This window comes from Carettochelys insculpta, chromosome 3 (genome assembly GCF_033958435.1).
Source record: "Carettochelys insculpta isolate YL-2023 chromosome 3, ASM3395843v1, whole genome shotgun sequence".
Lineage (NCBI taxonomy): Eukaryota > Metazoa > Chordata > Testudines > Carettochelyidae > Carettochelys > Carettochelys insculpta.
The window spans coordinates 66242381-66268032 of record NC_134139.1 but is presented as its reverse complement, the minus strand read 5'-3'; the positions used below and the strand labels follow the sequence as shown (position 1 = coordinate 66268032).

Genomic DNA, 25652 nt, shown 5'->3' with positions numbered 1-25652 from the left:
ATGTTTAAGATTAAAAATAAATCCTAGATCATCTAGCTATAGGGTTTCTCCCTAAAACTCTATTTTTCTTACTTTGGTATCTCCCCAAAATGACAACCAGTAAAAGCAACGGCTGATTACAGAAAATTTGTTTAAACTTTAATAAAAAATTAAATGGGATCAGGTTAAACAATACATGCAGTTCTGCATTCATTCATCCATTTCACACACTGATATCTATAGGTCAGTGAGACTGCTTATGAGAGTAAGAATAATTTGTGAGTAAAATATGCACAGTTGGCTCCAAATTCCTTTCAGCAACAAGAAAAAAAACTTTTCATGTATTACTTATTTCATCCAAAGTAACTACTATCATTTAACTCCCCTTCCTTCCTCTCTAGACACCAGAGATATTTTAAGCCTCGCATGGAACTTGGGTATTCTTGTCTTTTAATTAGGGAATAGCTCCACTTCAAAACCTGAGTGTTGAAACATTGCTGAAACCTGAAAACAAATCAAAATAAAAATGCCAATTTTTAGGCTTGAAACTGATGACACTCATAACAGCCTTCTATTGAAACTGAACAAAAGGAAACAAGAAACTGTAGTCTAGTGAACACTGGGTCCTCAGGTTCAGACATTTTGCTAAATTCTGCCCTTATTATACCTTTGGCAGGATTTTGGGACTGTGCCTGGAGTAAATCAGGGCATAATTAAGCCACTGGATTTATCTCACTTCCCAATGGATCACTAGAAATTAGTAACAAACACAATATCTTCATACAAATATCTTGCAGACTACCCTTCCCTTTTTTCAACAGACTGGATTTGGTTTTAGGTTGATAGAACGGTGCAGATGTTACAGCACCAAAGGAACACGGCATTAGCACCAAAATCACCAAGCAGTGCCAACAGGTGCAGCGTTGGCGTTTCTAATGACAATTAGATTCCCCTTCAACAGGAATTTAACTGAGATCAGCCATCTATTTTGCACAAGTCATTAAACAGGTAAGACCGCAATAACAACTAGTGGATACTACCAGCCTGAGCTGTTTGAGCCCGTGACCTAAAGGTTTTTTTCTAAACAACAACATTGACATCTAGCTGCTCGTATAGCCAAATGAATGAAAACAAACCCTGTCACATTTCATTTCCCGTTTCCCATATCTGTGGTTCCACAAGCACACAGTTCAATAAACAAAGACTCCTTTGCTATGGAGAAAGAATGCAATGTTTTCCTTTTTTTTTCTGTTCTGATTTTGCAATTTCTAACCACCCACCTTTATTTGCAGACACCTCAGCACAACATGAAATGGCTGGTCAGAAAGACAACTGTTACAGCTTCCCTAGGGAGCTAACATTAATACTGCATCAAGCCTCTGCCAGAATATTGCTGAAGGTGCAATCCGTATGCCTCCCCATCCCTCTTTGATGACTGAGTATATTACACTGCCACTGCAATCCACTCAGCCTCCTCCCGCTCCAGTTCAAGGGCTCGATCAGCATCTGTTCTCAAAATTAGAAGGTTTCAGAAATGGCAGCAATACTAAATTAGTAAGCTAGCTCCATTTCAATTCAATTCCATTCAGTTTATTGATGCAACAAGCCAGTGACATTAAGCAATGCGTGTTTGGCTTCTGAATCTCTTTGAGAGACAATGACAACTTGATTGACCCATTATTATTGAACTAGTTTTTAATGAAATGCTACTAGTGTTCCATTATGTCTATAACACATGCAGCTGCAAGTGATTAATTATATCCTGGAAGAATCTAATAACAGACTTACCTTGTTAAAGTACATTATGGTAACTATTAATTTATTCCTCCTAATTCTGCAAACTGAGATGGTGTTATGTACACTGCATTGCAGAGAGCATTTCGATAATTTTTGTATTTTTGCTCTCATCCTGCCCCCACCATTCTCTGGCTCCACTAATGGTTAAGAGCACATCATAACTTAATTAGCTGACACAGATTTGTAATCTACACACTTATTCTTAATTGGCATTTTTTCACAGCACCAACATTAATTGTCTGTTTTGCATAACTAACAGCCACTGAAAAAGCAAGACCTCCCGAAAACGCTGTAGCTTTTAAAGAGCTGGGGGGATAAAAACATACTGTGCTCTTGCTTCACTGACAGCCAAGTCAATAACTGGCCTGAGATCCACAGGGAGTGTTTAATATTCTAGGCATTAAAATGAAACAGGAACGCTGAGCTGCCTCACTTCATATACAGTAAACTCTTTCACAACCAGCAGCCCCAGGACCAAGTGGTTGCTGGATATTCAAATACTCTGGATAATAGAGCAGTATATCTACCAGTGCATAACACTAAAGAAAAAAAGGTTATATATTAAGAAACAAAAAAACATGTATGCAGAGTACTTGATTTACAGCAACAGTATTATTGTACCCTATAAACTTACACTGTATTTGCTGTATTTATTTGTATTTACTTTCACTATACCGTACTTATGGAAAATGTAACTAAAATTTAGTTATGGTTAAAATGCCAGTTATCTGAGCTCCAGATGATAGAATGCCGGATACGAAAGAGTTTACTGTAAAAAGTAAAAACTCAAGAACCCTTTTTCACACTTGTGATGCCACCCATTCACACTTGATCCAGAGCCGTAGAGGGGCAGAATGGTGGGCTGACCAGCGTGAATTCATAGTTTCCAAAAGATCACATCTGTACTCTGTTGAAATATAAATCCCAAAATATTTATTTTTACAAATACTACTTTGAAAAATAAGAAGATTGAATCTTGAAAAATGTGGTACTCATAAGGCCAAATTTTCTAAGTGAGCAGAGCTGGTTGGAAAATTTTCCAAGATCACATATTTCTGTTGATTCTGCACAAACAAAGGTTTTGCGGAAACGTAGCAATTCCGACAAAAAAAATCATTCGGGAAGCAAGCTGAGGTGAAATTCCTAAAGAACAAATAGGATGCTTCCTGTGTAAGACCATTATTGATTGGTTTCCTCCAACGTTCCTCCAAGAAATGCTGGTCAAAACCAGAATATCAGGAGCTGCTGAAACAAGCTCATGTGCACTGATGGGAACTTCAAATTGATCAGACTTAACACAAACCCATTTAACCTTTCACTAATTTTAATGCACTCACATAAGACCTCAAGGCACATTACACATTATTACTGCTGAGCAATGGAAAGACGATATACTATAAAATGGAACTGAAAGTATCCATTCACTTAGCTGACATTTCTGAACATTAGCGAGGTAGTTTATAGTATTGTTCAGTTAATGTTACTCTCAGAAACCAAAGTGACTCTTTGCCCAAGCTCTGAAATGGTAGAAGATGATAGAGGCACGTCTAGAAGTGAGAAACTACTAGTAGCACAGTCACTAGGCCATTAAATTTATTAACCTACTTGCCAAATGAGGAGAGGAACTTAGGTTATATCTACGCTACTCTGGATGATTGACCGGCACAGGGTCAATCTTCCGAGATCAATTTCACGCATCTGGTAGGGATGCGCAAAATCAACCCATTAGGTGTCGGCATCAACCCCTGTACTCCTCATGAGAAGTAAGGGAGGTTGACGGGAGAAACCCTCCCAATCAACCTTCTTCAGTGGGGATGGCCAGGTAAGTTGATTTCAGATAAGTCAGTTCCAGCTATGCCATTGCCATAGCTAGAATTGTGTATCTGAAATCAACTTGGTTTCCTAGCGTGGACCTGGCCTAAAATGTGGTCCTTGAGGATACATAATAAATATGTAAATAATAACAATAGAGCCTTAATGCATGGAGTTCATTATAAACAATCTAAAATTGCAGCCCTAACAAAATAATTAATTGACCCATCATAACACATATCATCTCATGCTTGAGTCCCTCCTGTATTTTCTTAGTGTTTGTCAACTTCCAGTTGGTTTAGCGCTCCTAGTTATATTCCAGGAATAGATGTTCAAAGACACAAATGGAATGGGACACCTGACCTCCTGAGAGTCAGCGGGAATCAAGCACCTTTGTACTTTGAAACAAAAAACTCTCCCATCAATCCCAAAAATACATGTACATATTATCCAATGTAAAGTCCTACCTGTAATTAGAAAAAAAAAATAATAAAGAATAGAAGGATAGAAAAAAAGAACTAAGATATTGGTGATATATAGAGGAGGTTTCCTGGGTACTGCTCGGAGAACCAAACCTGGGCAGGCAAACTGCTTAAAAGCAGGCAACTTACAGCCCAGACTGGGGTCTCCTCTTCAGTAAGGCAAACCAAGCCAGCCACAAAAAGCACCTCTCCTGCCTTCCTGACCAGCAAGGGATTACATGAGCAAATCCCTCAGGCTCTCTACCATCCCTTGTGCCACAAGCAGTACCATTCCTTATACAGAGGTTATGAAAACCATTCTCAGTCAAATCCACACATATTCTGTCAGCCCCCAAAGGGACCAGCCACATTCCCAGGTCAATCTATACTTAGATCTTACCCAAACCAGCATGCCATGCCAAACCTTTAGAATCTAAAACTTTACTGATAAAGAAAGAAATAATAGTGTGTGAGAGAAAAATCATTAAAGTGCTTAAATTACATGTCAATTATAAATATTTGATGCAGGCCACACCTGATGGTATAGGCTGCTATCTTAACAGTCTCTGGAAACACATCCTTTGTGGGACGGGTCCCCAGTCCATTCAGACTCAGTTCATTAAAGAAATGGTCTTGCAAACTGCTGATAAGATGGAGGCTGGGGGCTGAGAACTGTGAACTGAGGACTGAGAACAAAACGGCCACTGCCAGGGTCCTCCTTTTAAAGAATCTTCCCATGTGGAGGGAAAAACCTGCTTCAGGTCATGTCCCCACCATAGATCTAGACAGATAGATAATTGGAGATACACATCTCCTAGAACTGGAAGGGACCCTGGGTTTAGCAGGCCAATGCTCAAACCACTGAGCCAACGGAGAATCACATGACTAGGTCACCCATCCTTCACTTGTTGGGGCATTCTGCCATTGCCTACATGATCAGAGAGCACATCCCAACAACATTTCTGGGATGTGGATTAGACTCTACTCAGCTTTACATGACTAAGTGTTCTTCACAGTAGATTCTCCTGCCTTCCATTGTGTTCTTCCAGAACTAACTTCTTTAACTACAAATACAGAACTAATATGTATAACTTCACATACAAACATGATACAGAAATATAAGCAGCAACAACAGATTCAGTGAATCACCAGCTTTCATTAGACATCACACTTGGCCCACTTGGCACAAGATATGGTGCAAACTTAATACAGTGATTACAGAAATGGTTCTCATATTTATTTTACAAATCCAGTCATGTCACAATTTGCACCTGTCTTATGTATATCCTGGACCTTGATGTGCATGTGTAGTGTGAGCAGCATTCAGACATGGGAAAAGAGAAATTGCTAAACCTCATTCTGTACTTCATTCTTGACATGTACAAGAGTTTATCGACCCTAAATGTTAGGTTGGCCAGTATTTCACCAGCTTGTTCTTGACTTGATTGTACTCCCAAATGCAAAGAGGAGTTTAAGTTAGTGAAACAGAAACCCTTCCACCAGTTCCCTTGCACTCAACTAATAGGCTTCTTTAGACTCTGTAGACCAAATTCAAAGAGGATGGATAAAAGATAGGTGCTTAGTTTTATACCCGAATCTGGTTGCGATTTTAAATCGGTACAACAGACTCCAAGATGGCTATAAATATGAAAGTTACACCAATTTAGAGTCACTCTGGCATTTGGCTCAGTCTCTTTCCAAGTAATTTGGGAACTAAGATATTTATCAGAGCTGGTCAAAATATTCTACTGCAACTGGTTTTAATTAAAAATGGCTTTTCACTAGATGGAAAGTTTCATAAGGAAAAATATCATTGTTGCTGAAAACGTTCAGGCTTTCCCTTCTCATGAAAACCTCCACAATCGAGAATTTAAAAAGATGGTTGTTACTGAAAACCAAAAATTGCACAACAAAAATTTAAAAAAAATTAAATAACACATTTCAATAAATATTTTTAAACTATCTCAAAGACTCCTTGAGTTAGATGCCTACTTGTTTCATAACGAGGTCTTTTCAGATGCTCTTCACTTTCTCAGTTCCGTCACCCCCATGCATTCAAATATCATGAATCAGTTGCTCCAAAATCCTTAGATTGGCTTTAAAATGATGAAATTTTAAAAATAAAATATTGGGGAAAAATATTTGCCCCATAGATTTTTTTAAAATACCACAGGCTCATTCCCTCTTTGCTAGTGACATCTATTTGGGGAGATCTTACTATAAATTTTTTAAAAAATTGGTACTACAGATTAATAAATTAGAAAATACAATGCAAAATGTCAGACTTATATATCTTAGAATTATTTTCAAATCAAGTTTCAGGTCTGTGAAGCTCTGCTTTTAACTGCTAAAGCATTATAAAGACAACTGGCTCAACAGACGGTTGAGTGTAGTTTGCAGAATCATGTGCACTATGTTGTCTGGTTAATTTGCACATGAAGGTATTGCTGGTTGGCAAAGGACAATCTGTTTGGGAACAATTACCTCCTATTTTACCACTTGTGTTGGTGATACCTGCACATGAAGTTACTTAACATATCATGTATTTGGGTCCATTGAATTCATATGTCAGGACGCTCAAGTTAAAACTAGATCTTCCCAGAAGAATTCTATGATAGATGCACTGGCATTTTCAAAGTCCAGGAATATTTTCAGGGAAAATTAATAGGGTGAATTCAGCCATTTCCTTTCCCTAAAACAAAACTCTCAGGTAAAATGCTGCAACCCCAGGAAGGATGAGTGTAATGATTCTTCATTGTTTGAGAAATCCAAATGCCCCCAGAGATTTTCTGTCAGAAGCCACAAGTCAGGTTAGTGGAGCAGTCTTTATTTAAGCTCTAATAAAAGAGGTGGAAAAGAGGAGCTGAAAAAAAACACTGGGACAAAAGATGCCTTTATTAGAGGTTGAGGTGAATCTGAATCAAAACATGCTCACGGTCTATTTTCTTTTAGAACTGGGAAAAATGCCAGCAAGAATAGCATGATTCTACCTTCCTCTGCCAATATGAATCCTTTTCTTATCTGACAAAGCTAAAACAATTGCCCAGTTATTTCATTAGGAAAAGCATCTAATTTACAGGCACAGTAATTGTTCCCCCACAAAAGCTTTAAACTCAAAAAATTAGGGTTTGTTCTTGTAGTGATTATGCTTAATGTACAAAGGGATCATTGCCCCCTCCCCCTCATCCAAGTTTACCTTTTAACAGCTACACTGACAAAATAAAATTCATCAACTCTGAAGGTCTCCTTACAGTAAACAGGCTCAATAACACTAATTTTAAAAAGTCTATACATATACACGTGTGCATGAATATATTTGTAGATAAGATTATAACAGCTCTAGAGCAGGTGTCATGGGTTAGCAAATCAATAATGCCAATCTAAAAATTCAATCTCGTTTGTAATTGTTTACTGAGATACTCGGGTGATGGGATCTACAGAAAAAATCTAAGATAGGGACATTTTTAACGGTTGCTATATATAGTTCAAATGATAAACCATAAAACTGGTACTTGCAGACTTGTGCGCCCAAAGAACGGGTACCTACTTAAATGACAACTGGGATACTTTTCCAGGAGCGTAATTATGAACAGATATGAGAATAGCAAGCGTCCACCTCTTCTAAAAATCATACTGTTTATGTAGGTGCTTAAATACAGAACTAGGTGCCCCCAAAATTAGGAGTGTTTACTGAAGCCATTGTGTGTCTAAAATCCCACTAAAGTAATGGGAAATGGTGGTTATTTTGAACAGGGGAAAAACTAAGACTGATGCCACAAATTACCAAGAGAAGCTAATGAAACTGACCAAATACTGCTGGGTACATATATTTGAAATTTCTCTTATTCAGGAATCCTCAAGGTCATGGCAACTTCACCTATTTTATTTTAGTGTAGATCCTAGTGATTGTTTCACTATATAAGAGAATGGTGATAGCTAGATTTTAAGGCCAGAATAGACCACTGCAATCATTCAGCATGATTTCCCGGATAACACAAGCAAAACAATTATAGGTACAACACAGTTATAAATTACACGTTAGAAATGCCAGAAAGTAGAGGAAATGGAATGGATGGAATCAGGGCTGCATGTGGGGGTGGTGAGCCAGAGCCACGCATGGGGGGGGGGGTAGGTGCGGGGTATGAGCCAGAGCCACGGGCAGGGATGGTGAGCTGGAGCCATGCTTGTGCCGTTAGCCAGCAGAGGGGTTGAACTGGGACGGGGGGTTGAGCCAGATCCATGCTGGAAGGGTGATGAGCCAGGCGCTGGGGTGCGGAGTGAGCTGGAGCCAGGTGCAGGTAGTGAGCAGGGCTATGGGGGGTTGAAAGGGGCTGGGTGGGGGTTGAGCCAGGGCCAGGGGGGAGAGAGATTTTGAGTTGCGCTTGACTCTCACATTTCAAGAGTTTACTGTACCACACACCAAGCACGGCAGTCAACTGTAGTCATGTGTTTGGAATTGGAGCAGCATTTCCTCCTGTCACAAAACAGATTAAGCAGCATTTTTAAAACACCACTGACATCTAATGGACACTAGAGAGAACACAATCCCAAAACCTGGAGGTTTTGGTGGGTTTTTTTGTGTTCAGCTATGGGACAAAGGTGATGTGCTTTCCCTCCAGCTCTTCTCATTGCCTCTGCCACTCATCTTCTCATACAATCCTCTGAAAGTCTGAAGAAACATCTACCAGCTACACTTTCAGGCTGAGCCCACAAGAAGAGGTTAAGAGCCACTGAGCCACGGAAGAGCCAACACAGAGAGTGTAGGCATGTGAACTTGGCTATGGGGCATTTGTGCAAGGTGAGGCCACCTGGAACAATGTGTATCTAGATACCCAGTAATGACTGTTCTTTGACTATAAACCTGGGCATGAACACGTCCCCCATATAACCCCCACCAAGAACCTGAACCCCTGATGCAGAAAGGTGCAGACATGTAACAGTACAGTACTACCACTACAGAGTAGCACAGGTTGAACCTCTCTGATCCAGCACCCTTGGGACTTGACCAATGCTGAACGAGAGAATTTGCTGGACCACAAGAGGTCAATACTGTCTAGCAGCATTACCACCACTTCCACTGCTTACTGGGCTCCTAGAAGACATTTATAGGGGTAAATTACAGCTAAATAACAGCACAGAACACTGAGAGTCAGGAGTGGTGGTCACAACTGTGATAAGTGGTTGTCCAGTAAACTGAAATCATGCCACATTGTGGATGCTGCCAGATGAGAGTGTTCCAGATTACAGAGGTTCAACCTGTACTGCACGTATGTGATGCTACATAGGTAAGTCAGTCACTGTGTTCAGGATTAAGCTGACAGCCTATTTTGACTCAGTCAAGCAATGGGTCACTGAAAACCATACGGTTGCAGTGTGGTTCTATTTTGAGTACATTCAGGCTTAAGAAATGCCAGTTTCTTAGTACGAACCCCATGGCAATATGCCTGGAGGATCACTGCAGAAACATAATTTGTATTTTGTTGCAGCCACATAACAGTCAATTTTTAAAAGTACAACTTTTTTTTTTCTAAATTGTAAGTTGAATTTTTAGTTTGATCTGCAACATAAAAACCAGGTTCAGTTTTAAAATGCCTTATGGTATCATTGCTAGAGTATGCATGCAGGATTAAGGACCTGTCCACATGATCACTGTAAACTATTTTCTGGGATGCATGTGTTCAAGGACATTTGCAAGAGGGACTAGAAAGCTTTCAGCAGTAATCCTGCAAGCTGGTCAAATGCAAGTGGCAACAGGTCACACTGGCATTCAAGAAGAGTTGAAGATTAGAGAGTGATGGGAAAGTACAGGAGGCCTGAAGAGTTAGTAGTGCCCTGCTACATCTTCAGGTCCAGGGCCTTTTAAGCCTGCACTGTTTGTGGCAAGAACTGTCACTCAAGAATTGGCCTTTTTAGCCACGTACAATGCTTCAGCATAATACAGTAAGTGAACTGCTTTGGCACTTATTTCACATTGCCATGACACAGGTCACCCATGTTCATTGCAGGTCTGCACTTGGCCTCTTCAGATTGGACGACATATTTAAGTGGTTATTTTTCAAAGCCTTAGGCAGTGTAAGGAGGAACAGATACCTCAGGGAAAAGGTTGTGGGAAATAGCAATTCACCCAGAGATTGCTGATTAGACTCCAGGCCAGTTTGGTTGTGACTAATAGGTAAGGTTACCATCCAGTTGCTGTTCCACCTCCAGTGCTCTTGGGAAGTCTTCACACAGTACCTAGCAACCAAGCATCCAACGTTGTGCAAACCTCCATCGCAACTAGCATTACTTGGAAACTGGATTGCCAGTGTCTACAGGCAAGCCAAAGCATAGGTGCTGATTTTCACAAACGCTAGGGAGTACTCGAACCCTGGCTCTGCCCCAGGCGCTGCCCACACTCCACCAAGGCCTCATCCCCACCCCTTCCTCCCATTTCACTCCCCCGCCTTTCCACCCCATTCTGCCCCCGCCTCCACAGCACATGATGTCCTCATTCCTCTCCCTTTCTCCAGATCCTCCCAAATGCTGCAAAACAGCTGCTTGCAGCAAGCAAGAGGAACAGGGAGGGAGGAAGAAGTGCTCATCCACAGGGCCTGGCAGGTGGGAGGTGCTGGGGGTAGCGGGAGCTGCCAGTGGATGTTTTTTCCCCTTGGGTGCTCCAGTCTTGGAAGCCACAGAATGGGCAGTTCTGGGCCCAGAAACAAAAGTCTTGGAGACCAAAACATTCTCTCACATAGGTGTGACTGTTCCAGGTCAGGGTTCTTGAAGCCTATCATTACAGCATTGTGAGACAGCCTGCACTGGTGTTGCCCCTACTGTACTTGTTCTGTGGATAGAGGGATTTTTTTCCTACAGGCTTGTCAATGTGCCTTTTGCCAGCCCTAAATTCATCCTCCTCCCCTTCTCCCTCCAAAATGTGGAGATCTTCTTTAATGAGCAAAATAAAAAGGAGAGGCGGAATGCTGTTTTCTGTTTGGGATGAGATTTAGTATTCATAAAACTCAAAAACAATTTTAATGTTGGCAAGACACCAGATCATAAGGAAACATTCAAACAGTACTAGACACAATTTCTAAAAACCAAAAGCTTGTTAAACTTCCCTGGCTTTATACCTCCAAATGGCTTTGATCATTTCCCTGAAGTTCTCACCAAAAAAACAACTTCAAATAAAACAAAATGATCATCTGGTCTGAGACTTAGGAACTGAAATTTTCAAGACAAAAGGGTTTAGTGCCTGATCTTCTTTTCCTTCTTTAAGAAAGCTGAGTGAAACTGAGAAGGAAAATGTAAAATTATTGGATGACCTTAACTATAAGGTCATAACAAACAACACACGACACCTTGGCAAACATGTATTTAATTCTGTAGCGCTGAAAAAGTTGGTATGCTTTTTAAGTGTGTCATAGACCTACAGTATTCTGCATACTCCAAATATATCAACAGTAAATTTGGCCCTCAGAGACACCATCCCACGGTCAAGAGAAAATGCTGAGGGGTGAGGGGAGTTATAACTGAAATCAATTTTATTTTAAAGGTTTACTGTCAAAGTGGCTTTCTACCCATTTTGTTGAAAAACTGTATAATTTTCCATCCACCTAGCTGCATCACGTCTGTGAAATATAATTGACATTTAAATGACAGTAGTTGGGAATGGGTTTGAGGCCATATTTATTCAACATTTTTAAAAATCTTTTTGAAAAAGCCCATTAAATATATTTCTGTAGAGTCAAACAACAAAGAGAAGAAAGGGCAGTACCATGTGTTCAATCATTTTCTCTTGCTTGAAGTAGCAAAGAGTGTAAGAACATAAGAACGGCCATACTGGGTCAGACCAAAGGTCCATCTAGCCCTGTATCCTGTCTGCCGACAGTAGCCAATGCCTGGTGCCCCAGAGGAGGTGAACCCAAGACAATTATCAAGCGATTTGTCTCCTGCCATCCATCTCCCGCCTTCAACAAAAGGCTAGGCACCATACCTTACCCCTTGCTAATAGCCATCTGTGGACCTAACCTCCAAATATTTATCGAGCTCTTTTTTAAACTCTGTTAGAGTCCTGGCCTCCACAGCATCCTCTGGTAAGGAGTTCCACAGGTTGACTGTGTGCTGCGTGAAGAAAAACTTTCTTTTATTAGTTTTGAACCTGCTACCCATTAATTTCATTTGGTGTCCTCTAGTTCTTATATTATGGGAACAAGTAAGTAACTTTTCTGTATTCACTTTCTCCACACCATTCATGATTTTATATACCTCTATCATATCGCCCCTCAGTCTCCTCTTTTCTAGACTGAAAAGTCCCAGTCTCTCTAGCCTCTCCTCATGCGGGACCCGTTCCAAATCCTTAATCATTTTAGTTGCCCTTTTCTGAACCTTTTCTAACGCCAATATATCTTTTTTGAGGTGAAGAGACCACATCTGCACACAGTACTCAAGATGTGGGTGTACCATAGTTTTATATAGGGGAAGTAAGATATTCTTTGTCTTCTTTTCTATCCCTTTTTTAATTATTTCTAACGTCCTACTTGCTTTACTGACTGCCGCTGCACACTGCGTGGATGTTTTCAGAGAATTATCCACTATAATTCCAAGATCCCTTTCCTGATCTGTTGTAGCTAAATTTGCCCCCATCATATTGTATGTATAACTGGGGTTATTTTTCCCAATGTGCATTACCTTACACTTACCCACATTAAATTTCATTTGCCATTTTGCTGCCCAATCACTCAGTTTGCTGAGATCTTTTTGAAGTTCTTCACAGTCTGCTTTGGTTTTGACTATCCTGAACAGTTTGGTGTCATCTGCAAACTTTGCCATCTCACTGCTTACCCCTTTCTCTAGATTATTGACGAATAAGTTGAACAAGATTCATCCCAGGACTGACCCTTGGGGAACACCACTAGTTACCCCTTTCCATTGTGAAAATTTACCATTTATTCCTACCCTTTGTTTCCTGTCTTTTAACCAGTTCCCAATCCATGAAAGGATCTTTCCTCCTATCCCATGACAACCTAATTTACATAAGAGCCTTTGGTGAAGGACCGTGTCAAAGGCTTTCTGGAAATCTAAGTATACTATGTCTACTGGATCCCCCTGTCCACATGCTTGTTAACCCCTTCAGAGAACTCTAATAGATTAGTAAGACACAAGTTCCCTTTACAGAAACTATGTTGACTTTTGCTCCACAAATCATGTTCCTTTACGTGTCTGACAATTTTATTCTTTACTATTGTTTCTACTAATTTGCCCGGTACTGACATTAGATTTACCAGTCTATAATTGCTAGGGTCTCCTTTAGAGCCCTTTTTAAATATTGGTGTTATATTAGCTGTCTTCCAATCATTGGGTACCGAAGCTGATTTAAAGGATAGGTTACACACCACCGTTAATAGTTCCACAATTTCACATTTGAGTTCTCTCAGAACCCTTGGGTGAATTCCATCCGGTCCCAGAGACTTGTGATTGTTTAGCCCATCAATTAGTTCTAAAACCTCCTCTAATGATACTTCAGTCTGGGACAGTTCCTCAGATTTGTCACCCATAAAGGGCGGCTCAGATTTGGGAATCTCTCTAACATCCTCAGCCGTGAAGACTGAAGCAAAGAAATCATTTAGTTTTTCCACAATGGCATTCTCTTCCTTGACTGCTCCTTTTATGTCTCTACTGTCCAGGGGCCCCACTGCTTTTTGAGCAGGCTTCCTGCTTCTAATGTACTTAAAAAACAGTTTACTATTGTTTTTTGAATTTATGGCTAACTGTTCCTCATAATCTTTTTTGGCTTTTCTTATTATATTTTTACTTTTAATTTGGCAGTGTTTATGTTCCTTTCTATTTTGATCACTAGGATTTGACTTCCACTTTTTAAAAGATGCCTTTTTATCTCTCACTGCCTCTTTTACATGGTTGTTAAGCCATGGTGGCTCTTTTTTAGGTCTCTTACTGTGTTTTTTAATTTGGGGTATACATTTAAGTTGGGCCTCTAATATGGTATCTTTGAAAAGTTTCCATGAAGCTTGCAGGGATTTTATTCTAGTTACTCTACCTTTTAATTTCTGCTTAACTAACTTCCTCATTTTTGTGTAATTCCCCTTTTTGAAATTAAGTACCAGAGTGTTGGACTGTTGCAGTGTTCTTCTCCACACAGGAATATTAAATGTTATTATGTTATGGTCACTATTTCCAAGCGGTCCTGTAATAGTTACCTCTTGGACCAGATCCTGTGTTCCACTCAGTACTAAATCAAGAATTGCCTCTCCCCTGGTGGGTTCCTGTACCAGCTCCTCCAAGAAGCAGTCATTTAAGGTATCAAGAAATTTTCCCTCTGAATCCCTTCCTGAGGTGACATGTACCCAGTCAATACGGGGATAACTGAAATCCTCCATTATTAGTGAGTTTTTTATTTTGATAGCCTCTCTAATCTCCCTTAGCATTTCAGCATCACTATCACTGTCCTGGTCAGGTGGTCGATAATATATCCCTAGTGCTATATTCCCATGAGAGGAAGGAATTGCTATCCATAGTGATTCTATGGAACATTTTGATTCATTTAGGATTTTTATTTCATTTGGTTCTACATTATCTTTCACATAGAGTACCACTCCACCACACACTCGACCCATTCTGTCCTTCCGATATATTTTATATCCCGGTATGATCGTGTCCCACAGATTGTCCTTATTGCACCAGGTTTCCGTGATGCCTATTATGTTCATCTCCTCCTTTGATATGAGGTACTCTAATGCACCCATCTTATTAGACAGACTTCTAGCATTTGTAACAGAGAGTAAGCCGTGCTAAAGCACTTTAAAAAACTACCACTATTCATATGCCTGCCCTTCCCTAACGTATTGGATTCTTTTACATGCGATTTTTTCTCATCTGATCTGGCCCATACTCTATCATCTCCCTTCTTCTCTTTCTGACTGAATTCTAGAGAATCTCTATCAATGGAGTCTTGCCTAAGAGAAATCTCCGTCCGATCCACGTGCTTCTCCACACCAATCGGCTTTCCCCTCTCTTAGTTTAAACACTGCTCTACGACCTTTTTAATGTTTAATGCCAGCAGCCTGGATCCACCTTGGTTTAGGTGGACCCCATCCTTCCTGTATAGGCTCCCCCTACCCCAAAAGTGTCCCCAGTTCCTAATAAATCTAAACCCTTCTTCCCTACACCATTGTCTCATCCATGCATTGAGACTCTGAAGTTCTGCCTGCCTACCTGGCCCTGCGCAGGGAACTGGAAGCATTTCTGAGAATGCCACCATAGAGGTCCTGGATTTCAGTCTCCTTCCTAGCAAACTAAATTTGGCCTCCAGAACATCTCTCCTACCCTCCCCTACGTCATTGGTACCTACTTGTACCACAACCACCAGCTCCTCCCCACTACTGCATATAAGTCTGTCTAGACGCCTTAAAAGATCCACAACCTTCACACCAGGCAGGCAAGTCACCATACGGTTCTCCCGGTCATCACAAACCCAATTGTCTGTATTTCTAATAATCGAATCACCCACTACTAACACCTGCCTCTTCCTAACAACTGGTGTTCCCTCCTCCAGAGAGGTATCCTTGGCGTAGCCTTTGTTCTACCATGACACTCCAGAAGTAAGAATTCTTTGACATCACTGCTACAAGCAGAAGGCCTCTGGAACATGAAGCTCACCCACATGTACGGAAATAAGTAACAGTTTATTTCATATCATGCTTTTCTAATTTATTTAATATGCATCATATTGCAGCAATAGGGAAGCAGCTGAGAACACACTGTCTAAAGACCTTACCTCTTTCAATGCAGCCAGAGCCATGACAGAGCAGCACTACAGCAGTCAACAGATGGTGCCAACCACCCCAAGAATTCTTCTTTCAAGTCTCATTTTTCCAGCCTCTCCCTCAAACTACACCCAGCTTCAGTTTTGCTTTATTGATCTTGAAGCTGGTTTGCCCCCCACTTTTAAAAATAAGATCAAAATTAAAAGTACATTTGAAACTGAGATGTTCATTTATCCATACTACAAATATATTCAATTTTATTAATGTATAAGTAATATTTGCCCTGTGTGATGCTCAGAAAGGTGCTCAATATTTGCACTGTGGGATGCTCAAAAGGGTAGTGGGGTTGAGGGTTGGGGGTAATGGGGTTACACCATTATGAAACTACTGCAAAACCATGCGATATTACTAACACAAAGGAATGTACCTCAGTGCAAAGGGTTGGGTTCCGCACTCCAAAATGGCCAATATTTTCTCTAGCACAGTCATGAGCTATAACTTTCTGGTGAGAGCTTACAGCATAAAGCTTCCTACTTAAGACATTTTCACTCACAGAATTATTCAAGGGGGGCAACATAATACTGTAAATAATAGCAAGCAAAAAAATTCCATTTGACTGCAGTCAGGCAATCCATATCCAGGAAAGAGAATGGCATATAAGAACATATAAGAACACACAGTCTGAGTAGCAAGGGGGTTCACAGACTTCCCAGATGACAGTACCTTTTTTCAGGAGTCCGATATGTCTTATGTTTCACCTCACTCCAAAGCTGCTTGCTTACAAAATCAGACAAATATACGAAGGTGTCACAGCCCCATTGTTGATGAAAAACTGCTTTGTCTTTTTTATTACCATGCAATTATAAATTGATGGGAACATAAATACTGCTCTTACACTTCAGTTTATAGCATATATAGCATCATAAACTAGTCGTTCCCTACATTATAGTTTGTAGTGACTTCACTTGTGCTTTTAAACAAAGACAATATTGAGATGAGTTGATGCATTCCCCTGCAAGACCTCTTTGTACCCTTGGGGTATGCATACCACTAACTGAGAGCCACTGGCCTACTGGACTCCTAAGAGAAGAGAATCATGGTGACGTAACTAAGAAAACCATTACAAAAAAATCACAGAATTCCTTCTTCTGCACAAGAAATTACAATTACCTTCAGAAGCAAAGGTGTTATTAGGGTCAGAGTGTGACTGAGATGTATTAAAATAACAGGGGAGACAAAAATGATTTAAAAAAAAACATGTTCATAATCTAGTTGCTTTACTGAGATGAGGCCTGAATTAGAATGCACAAATCCAGGGTAATGTTTTTTATGGAAGACCCCTGCTTTGGGAGGTTTGCTGCTATATTAGAATGAGTTAAAAATTAAGGCCTGATTTTTATCACTCATGTAAGGGAGAAAATACACAGCTACTGGGATGGAGAAAATATATAATTATTTCCACTGAAATTCAACATTTAGTGAAGCCAGTTATGATGAAAATAACATTGACAATAACTTGGGAAAATGTTAAACCATATTCCTAATCAAGTTGCTTTCATGCTGTTTTGAGAATGAAGAACAGTGGGGTAAGGAGTGTCTTCTTTATTGTTTGCTGTTTGCATCACCATAGTGGTGAAGACTCTAATCATTGACCAGGAGCTCACTGTGCTAAACACACACAGAACAACAGGATGGTCCCAAAATGCAATGTCCTTCCGATCAAAGCTAAACTAGCTAGCAAGTATGGAGTACGAACGCCTACCATTAAAGGAAAAATGGCCACAGTTTTCCATTGATTCCAGTAAAGCCAAATTGCCCTCACACACGATGGTGATCTGCTATGTTGTGATGCGTCTAAGAAGTCCAGGGAGGAGAAGGTGGATGAAAGCAGTTTGTCATCTCTTCTAAGGGCATCCTATTGTCCCAGTCAAGAATAATGAGGGATGATGGCCACTCTGAGCAGACCAGCTTAACTCATGCGTAAGACCACGATTTATCACTGATATTGTTAGTAAAAGTCATGTACAGATCATGGACAATAAAAATTCACAGAAGCCGTGATCAGCTCCTTACTAAAGGGGGAGGCGGGTTCAGCACCCACATCTGCTGGGCTCTGGGGTCCCCCCTACATTGTAGCTGAGCAGCTCCAGGGCGTTCCTCAGCACCTGAGAGCTCTGGGGTGCCCCTGCCCACAGGAGTTGAACTGCTGTGGGATCCCTTCACTCCTCACCATTCCTGGGAGCTGCAGGGGGTTCCCTACCCCACCTGAGCAACAGGGCTAAGCATCTGCAGGGTCCTCCCACCAGGACACAGGCTGGAAGCTGGAGCAGGGAGGAACTGGCTACAAGCTCTAGTCCCAGGCAGAAAACATCACAAAGGTCAATGGAAGTTACAGAATCTGAATTCCCTGACATGTCTGGCATATTTTTAGCCTTATTTATAAATGAGAAAAAATGTCTTGAGCTCTGGCATCACTTTCATTACAAATTAAACACTGGATTGATTAGCTGCCAGTGACTATTGTAATTTGAGCTGCTGCATTCCTACTGCATTACTAATTTGAGCATCAGCATCATCTGAGCAGTCAAGTTTCTACTCACCCACCTGAAGGTATGTCTATACTCCCAGACCAGATACATGGACGTATGCTAGTAGGGCTCAAAGTAGCACGCTAAAGCCAGTGGTCTAACTGTTGCAGCTCAGCCTTTGAAGCTCACATACCACTCGAGGCTTGTGAGCCTGAACTGCAGTGTTCACGCTGTTATTTTGGGGTGCTAGCACATGTTGGTCTCCCCTAGCTGGGAGGTTTGCTCCCAGCTGCAATGTGGTCATATCCTGACAGGATAGCTAACTCAAGTTTAGAGCACCATGTAAGTGAATAAGAGGAAGGCCTGGCAGTGCAGGGGTTAAACAGAGTCTTTTTGTGCAATTAGCCTCACCCCGTTTCACCTGCCACCAATGTCAGGCCTGGAGGCAGGATACAGGGAGAGAAGCTAGCTCAGTTTAGGGCTGACCAGACAAGACGCCGGAGCTGGCTCTGATGCTCACGGGGCCTGAGCCAGAGCTGCCACTGTCTCGGCCACTAGAGGATGCAGCCTCCAAACCCTCCCCCAGGCTAAAAGGGGGAGAATCCTAGAGAACCTTTCTCCGAAGGAGGGGAAACTAGACTCTTGGGGCCATGCCACAAACTAACATGATAGCCGCTTGGGTGTGGGCTGAAGGCCTAAACCTCGGGCCCCTAGGCACCACAGAGGCCTAGCCACTGAATCACCCTGCCACTAGTGGGAACCGCTTACAGACCACTTAACTCAAGCGAGACAGATTTCTGGGGTGGATGGGAGGCCAATTAGTGGTAACACTCAAGTTAAAATCTGAGCTAACTGCTGTGAAGAGACACCTTTGGTTTCATACTAGGGTATCACCTGAATAACAACTCAATGGAAAGGTGTGTTGAACATGTGTCATGTGCAGAAGAGCACGAGAGCTATGTTTCTGTATTTCTTTCTCCCGGAAGGAACAAGTATAATGCATTGAAAATATATATCAGATTCTCAATGAGCATAAGCTGGGAACAAAATCATTACCAAACTAGTGTAGGTTCAAGTCAATTTTTACAAGCTTCTTTCTAGGTTCTATTCAAGCCATCTATTCATCCAAAAAGACTGCTGATGTTGCAAGCTAGAATTGCTATTTAGGTCTGCAGCATAGTCACCCATGCCTGCCAACACTTCTCAATCTATGACAGTACTTCACATCTTGACTTCTTAGTTGGGAAGTCTGCCACTCGAAGACAACTAGTGTGTCCAGTGGCCTGACAAAAAAATTCCCTTTATTTCATCTGGATTCTTCTACACAGCTCTCTGTACCCTATTCACACTCTATTACACAGGACAATACCCCTCTATCCTGTCGCTTACTGTGCAGAGGAAGAGCCCAGTCCTTGCGCGTGTGTGGACCCACTCATTATAAGGCTCCTTAGAAGCTCCACAAAAGTCCCTTTGATATGTAGTGGCTCTTACCCTGATCTACAGCAAGACAATGGTGTAACTGAAAAGCACAGAGGACCCTTCACCGTCACCGCATCTAGACATGAAAAGGAAGACTATTCATGGTTCCCAAGCTGAGAATGCATTCGAAAAGCAGGGCACAATTTCTCATTTGTTCACTATCTACCTCCTAATTTTTGCTTCAGTCCAACTGCAAAACCTAAATGTAGTGCCTTGCATGTTGAATAGTAACAGAGAGGGCACCGTGCTAGTCTATATACTATCAAAACAAAAAAGTAGTCCAGTAGCACTTTAAAGACTAACAAAATACTTTATTAGGTGAGCTTTCATAATCTAATTCTTGATTCCACACACACCCGCCCCCGTCCCTCTGCTCTCGGATTTGCTCATCTTGGTAATTTTTTTCTGATTTGTCAACTTTGATTACTGTTTTTGGTTCTCTGTGCCTTTGATATCGAGTCTGGTCTGGTCTGGCTATGGTCTGAAGAAGTGGGTCTGTCCCATGAAAGCTCACCTAATAAATTATTTTGTTAGTCTTTAAAGTGCTACTATACTGCTTTTTTGTTTTGCAAAACCTAAGTTACACATCTCATATAGCTGGAAGGAACCTCAGGAGGTCATCAAGTCTAGTCCCCTGATTTCTTGGCAGGACCAAGTGCCAACCCCCACCCCACTGTTTTTTTTAAAGGTCTATTTGCCCCAGATCCCTAAATGGCCCCTCAAGGATTCAACTCACAGCCCTGGGGTTTAGCGGGCCAATACTCAAACCACCCAGAGCACTGGCCACCACTGCTGCCAAAATAACAGCAACAGCAGCAGCGACAGCTGGAGCTCCAGCCCCCTTTGAAACATCAGGCCTGGGGGCAACTGCCCCTTCTCTCCACCTTCCCTCCTCCTGGCAGGCCTGTACACACACAAACAAAAGGGAAATCTTTGGGGAAAAAAAGCATAGCTGACTCAAGGAGCAAAACCAGCTGCAAATATGCAGAAGCAGACCACAAAAGATCACAAAGCACTAGGAGTGCTAGAGAAGCAAACCTTTGGAAGATGTCACCTTGCTACACCTATCCACCAAAACAACAACAAAACATCACAAATTGAACTACTTAAATTACTAGTCTGGCATATAAATTTCAGAGACTAGAATCAGAAATTGACTGTCATAAACTTACAGATGTTGTTCAAGCTGCAAAAGAAATGGAAGAAAGGACCACCATGACTTAAGAGGATTGAGTTGTCTAATCAGCTGACCAGGAACCATATGAATTCAAAGAAAAATGCTCAAGAAGAAAACAGGGGACCTGAAATAAAATAAAATAGAATGCAGTGAATTTTTGAGGCATTTGAACACACGAAAGGGCCCACCTTAGTGCTAGCACCATGAGAAACAACAAATTATGTTCAATAATTAAAAAATTCCAAAACTTTAGGGAACAGCAAGAAGTATTACATGCCTCTAGAGAAACTGGGAGTTCAAGGGAAAAGGGGGAAGAAAGCTGATAATGGACTTTTGATTTACCATTCATTCCTTGGCCAATATTCAGCTAAGATATGCAGGATTCACACAAGTGAAGAAAGTGCTATATACTGAACATCAGTTTTATTTTAGGATATTCTACTATTCTACAGGCTCTTGTATCAAGTTAGAACACAAGAGAATCAGAGGAGATGCTGAGAAATTTCTCAAAGACCACAGGCAGAATAATTCTTCTAAATGCCAGAAAGACTCCAGGATGCACGTCTCACACTTTCAATTACACAACCAATTTTGCTGTCTTCCAGAAATGTGTAAAAATTTTCTAAATGAACAAAAACTTGCTTTGGGTGGAATTCAGCAAATAGTTTCAACTGAGTTAAAAATGAAAACAACAATTTCATAAATATCAAAATGGTCTGCTTTGATGTTTACAAGCAAAATGTTTTGACTTGCTTGGAAACAAAATGTTTTGACTTTTTGTTTCAAAACAATGTTTTATTTTGAAATTTAGTTAGATTAAAAAAAAAGATTAAAAAGTATCCCAAACCTAACAGAAATACTTAAAAAAACATTAAAATCAAATAAACATTTACTTCTACCTGACTGAAACATTTTCTTCTTATGTTCCAGTGAAAAGAATCAAACTATTTCCTTTAGGCTGGAAACAAACAGGTTGGCTTTTTTTTTTTTTTTGGCTTGGTCACTAAACTAAAAAAAAAATAATTAATTTTTCAATCAACTGTACTATTTCCTCTGCCTCTTTGGCTCATTCCCTTTACTGGTGTGGTGAGTCTTTCACACAGAACTGGAGGAGTGGGGGGGGGGGACCTTTGAAAAGTAGGACATGCGATTATAAACCTAGAACAACTATGCACAGGTGCAGTATCCCAAACCACATTTTTTAATGACTAGATTGACAATGCCCCATCAAATACATAAAATTAAATGTTATGTAATGTACAGGACATACTTACCAGCAATGGGCTGACACAGAGGAGGAAAACCGCACTTACCTACAAAGAAAGGAAAAAAAAGTTAAGCACATGTTGCATTACATAAAACACAGTGAGTAAATGTAGTTTATGCCATTTGATTACACATACTTATCTTTAAAACACATGTGGCAGGAAAACTAACTCATGCTCAGAATGGCTTGTAAGGGTGGAGCAACCCCGTACTTAACACAAAAAGAACATGATCAATTACAAAGCCCTGTCTTGAGTACCATGATAAAATGTACAGAACCTTCAATGTCCCATGGGAAACCCTTATAGACATGAATTACTACTACTATTTCTTCCTTGTACTCCGCATGGAGCATAGGTCATCTACAAGTCTCCTCCACTTAACTCTGTCTTGGGACAAAACTTCTAGCTGACTCCAGGAGTCCCCCAGTTACTGTCCTTCAATCTCAGTAGACCTTCTCCACATTGTCCAAGGTCTTCCTCTTTTGTATTTTCCTTGAGGATTCCATGTGAGAGCTTAATGGACTATGCTGGAAGATAGTTTTCCAAGAGTGTGGCAAAGCCATCCCTATTTTCTCCTCTTGATTTTCAATGTCGATTGGTTCTTGTCCTTCTCTGTTCCAAAGCTCCTAATTTGTGACAAAGTCTGGCCATTTGATGTGAAGGATGGCATCTGTTTATGAATGTCTGTAGCTTGCGATTTGAAGATGTTTCAGTATGCCAGGTCTCACACTGGTACAAGAGTACACTCTTCACATTTGTGTTGAAGAACCGCAGTTTCGTCTTCGCAGATATTATTTGTGAACTCCATATGGGATGGGATGGAGAGTCTTGAATGCAGCTGTTGCTTTTGCTTTCCCTATCCCAGCAATCATATACTTACCTGTTCCTGCATCTCTGTCCATAATATTCCCCAGGTAAGTGAATTGCTACACATCTTCCAGGTCATCCCCTCCCAGTGTAATGGTGTTGTTGGACTGGCTGATCCTCATTGTGTTGGTCTTTCCCTTGTTAATGCTCAGTCCAGTCATTAAGGCAGTTTTGTCTAGTGTTACAACCTTTTCTTCCATGTTTTCATATCAGTGTGAAAGAAGGGTGACATCATCAGCAAAATCAATGTCTTCTAGATGTTTGAAAAGTGCCCACTGAATGCCTTGTTGATGGCCATCTGTTGTCCTGTTCATAATCCAGTCTATTTTGATCAAAAACAGGAAAGATGACAATAAGCATCCTTGTCACACTACCGACAGCACGCCAAAGGATTCTGTCAAGACACCATTGTGACATCTTGGCATGTTGAGGGTTCGCACATTGAATGAATCAAGTTAGTAATTTTGGATGGGATGACATGGTGTTACAGCAGTTTCCACAAAGTGTCTCTATCAACTCTGTTGAAGGCTTTTTCAAAGTCTATGAAGATTATGCACAGCAGGGAGGAGTTCCACTAAAGTGACAGTTCTGTGATCATTCTGAGAGTTGATATTTGGCCAGTACAAGATCTTTTGCTTTGCAAGTCAGCCTGTTCGTCCCTGAGCTGTCTACCAATCACTGTCTTCATTCTCTCCAAGAGAATCCTACTGAACACTTTTCCTGCAATAGATAGGAACATGATGCCCCTCCAGTTCTTTTATTCCTTTAAGTTGCCTGTATTTGGAAGCATGATAAGGTAGCCATGTTTCCATCTCGTGGGATCTCTTCAATGTCCCAAATTTTCCCAAATGGATTATATATCATGTTGACTGATGTCTCACTACCTGCCGTGATTGCCTCTACGTGGATGTTGTCTGGACCAAGTGCCTTTCTACTTTTCAGGTGGGCAATGGCTTTTCTGATTTCCTCTTTTGTAGGTCTGCTGCTGCTAATTTGCAGAGGTATATTTGCAGGTGCTTACTCGGGAGTTTCCATGTGGACAGGGCAGTTCATTAGCTCTTCAAAGCATTCCTTCCAACAACTGAGCTGCTCACTTGGGTTCCTTAGCACGTGTCCCTCCTTAACATTTCCTGATTGATCCACTGTACGCTGTGACCCAGCTAACTTCCATGTGATGTTATACAGCTCTTTCAAGTTTCTCTCTCCTGCAGCTTGCTCAGCTTGTTGTGCAAGGTTTTCCAACAAGTTATTCTTATCCCCTTTTAAACTTCTTTGTTGGCTTCTGAAGACAATCTTTGAGCTTCCACCTTGACTGCTCTTGTTTTGCGGTTGTTGACTGCTGCTTTCCTGTCCTTTCATTCCTTCACTTTTCTCAAGAGTTTCTGCTGTGATCCATTCTTTGTGACACCATGTCCTCTTTCATTGAATCACAGAATTCTAGGGCTGGAAGGGACCTCAGGTGGTCATCTAGTCCAGTCCCCTGCCAAAAGTAGAAGCAACCCCAACTAAATCATCCCAGCCAGGACCATGTCAAGCTGGGACTTAAAAACTTCTAGGCAAGGAGATTCCACCACCTCTCTCAGTAATGCATTCCAGTGCTTCACCACCCTCTTAGTGAAAAAGTTTTTCCTAATATCCAGCCTACCCCTCTCTCTCTGTAACTTCAAACCTTTGCTCCTTGTTCTGCCATCTGTCACCACGGTGAGCAGTCTCTCTCAATCCTCTTTAGAGACCCCTTTCAGGAAGTTGAAGGCTGCTATCAAATTGCTCCACAGTCTTCTCTTCTGCAAACTAAATAATCCCAAATCTCTCAGCCTCTCCTCATAGGTCATGTGCTTCAGCCACTTAATCATTTTTTTTTGCCTTCTGTTGAACCCTCTCCAATGCATCCACATCCTTTCTATAATGGGGGGGCAGGGCTGAACTGGATGCAATACTCAAGATGTGGCCTCACCAGTGCTGAGTAGAGGGGAATAATAACTTCTCTAGATCTGCTGGAAATGTTTCTCTTAATGCAGCCCAATATGCTGTTAGCCTTCTTGGCTACTAGGGCACACTGTTGACTCATATCCAGCCTTTCTTCTACTGTAATCCCCAGGTCCTTTTCTGCTGCAATGTTCCCAATATTTTATCATGTCTCTTTCCAGGCTGGTTTGGTGTGTTCCCAAATTTGTTCCAAGGTAGCATCTTTTTGCGAGAAGTGCGTATCTGTTGGACTGCCCCACTTGGACACCAGCTCTTGTCTCTAAATCCTTCAGCTGCTCCATGTTGAATCTCAGTCCTGGCTTGGTCACTTTTGTCGTGTACCTTTTGAGCTTGAACTTGTGACCAAATGGTGGTCTGAACCTACATCTGCTCTTCTTCTAGCATGGGCATCCTGCATCGATCATCTGAAAGAACTGCTGTTACAGAAGTGACCAATCTCATTTTCTGACTGGTGGTCTGGTCAAACCCCATGGAGCGTATGTATCCTTTTGGGTGGAAAAACATTGCCACCTATCACCAATCTGTTGAAGGAACAAAAG

The 25652-nt window shown here is 41.2% G+C and overlaps 2 protein-coding genes across 2 annotated transcripts in view; both read right to left on the bottom strand.

Annotated features, from left to right (window-relative positions):
- The window catches only part of LOC142011124 (histone-lysine N-methyltransferase SMYD3-like), a 359175-nt gene extending 338170 nt beyond the window's left edge, over window positions 1-21005 (bottom strand). Inside the window, exon 1 of the mRNA XM_074990063.1 lies at window positions 20988-21005. The gene's annotated coding sequence lies outside the window, so the exon portion shown is untranslated. The remainder of the gene's footprint in view (window positions 1-20987) is intronic.
- LOC142011125 (histone-lysine N-methyltransferase SMYD3-like) overlaps window positions 21003-25652 on the bottom strand; it is a 412110-nt gene continuing 407460 nt past the window's right edge. The window contains exons 5-6 of the mRNA XM_074990064.1: window positions 22267-22305; window positions 21003-21116 (exon numbers count right to left, since the gene is read on the bottom strand). Of these exons, the coding sequence (XP_074846165.1) occupies window positions 21097-21116; window positions 22267-22305 (59 nt within the window). The 3' untranslated portion in view covers window positions 21003-21096. The remainder of the gene's footprint in view (window positions 21117-22266; window positions 22306-25652) is intronic.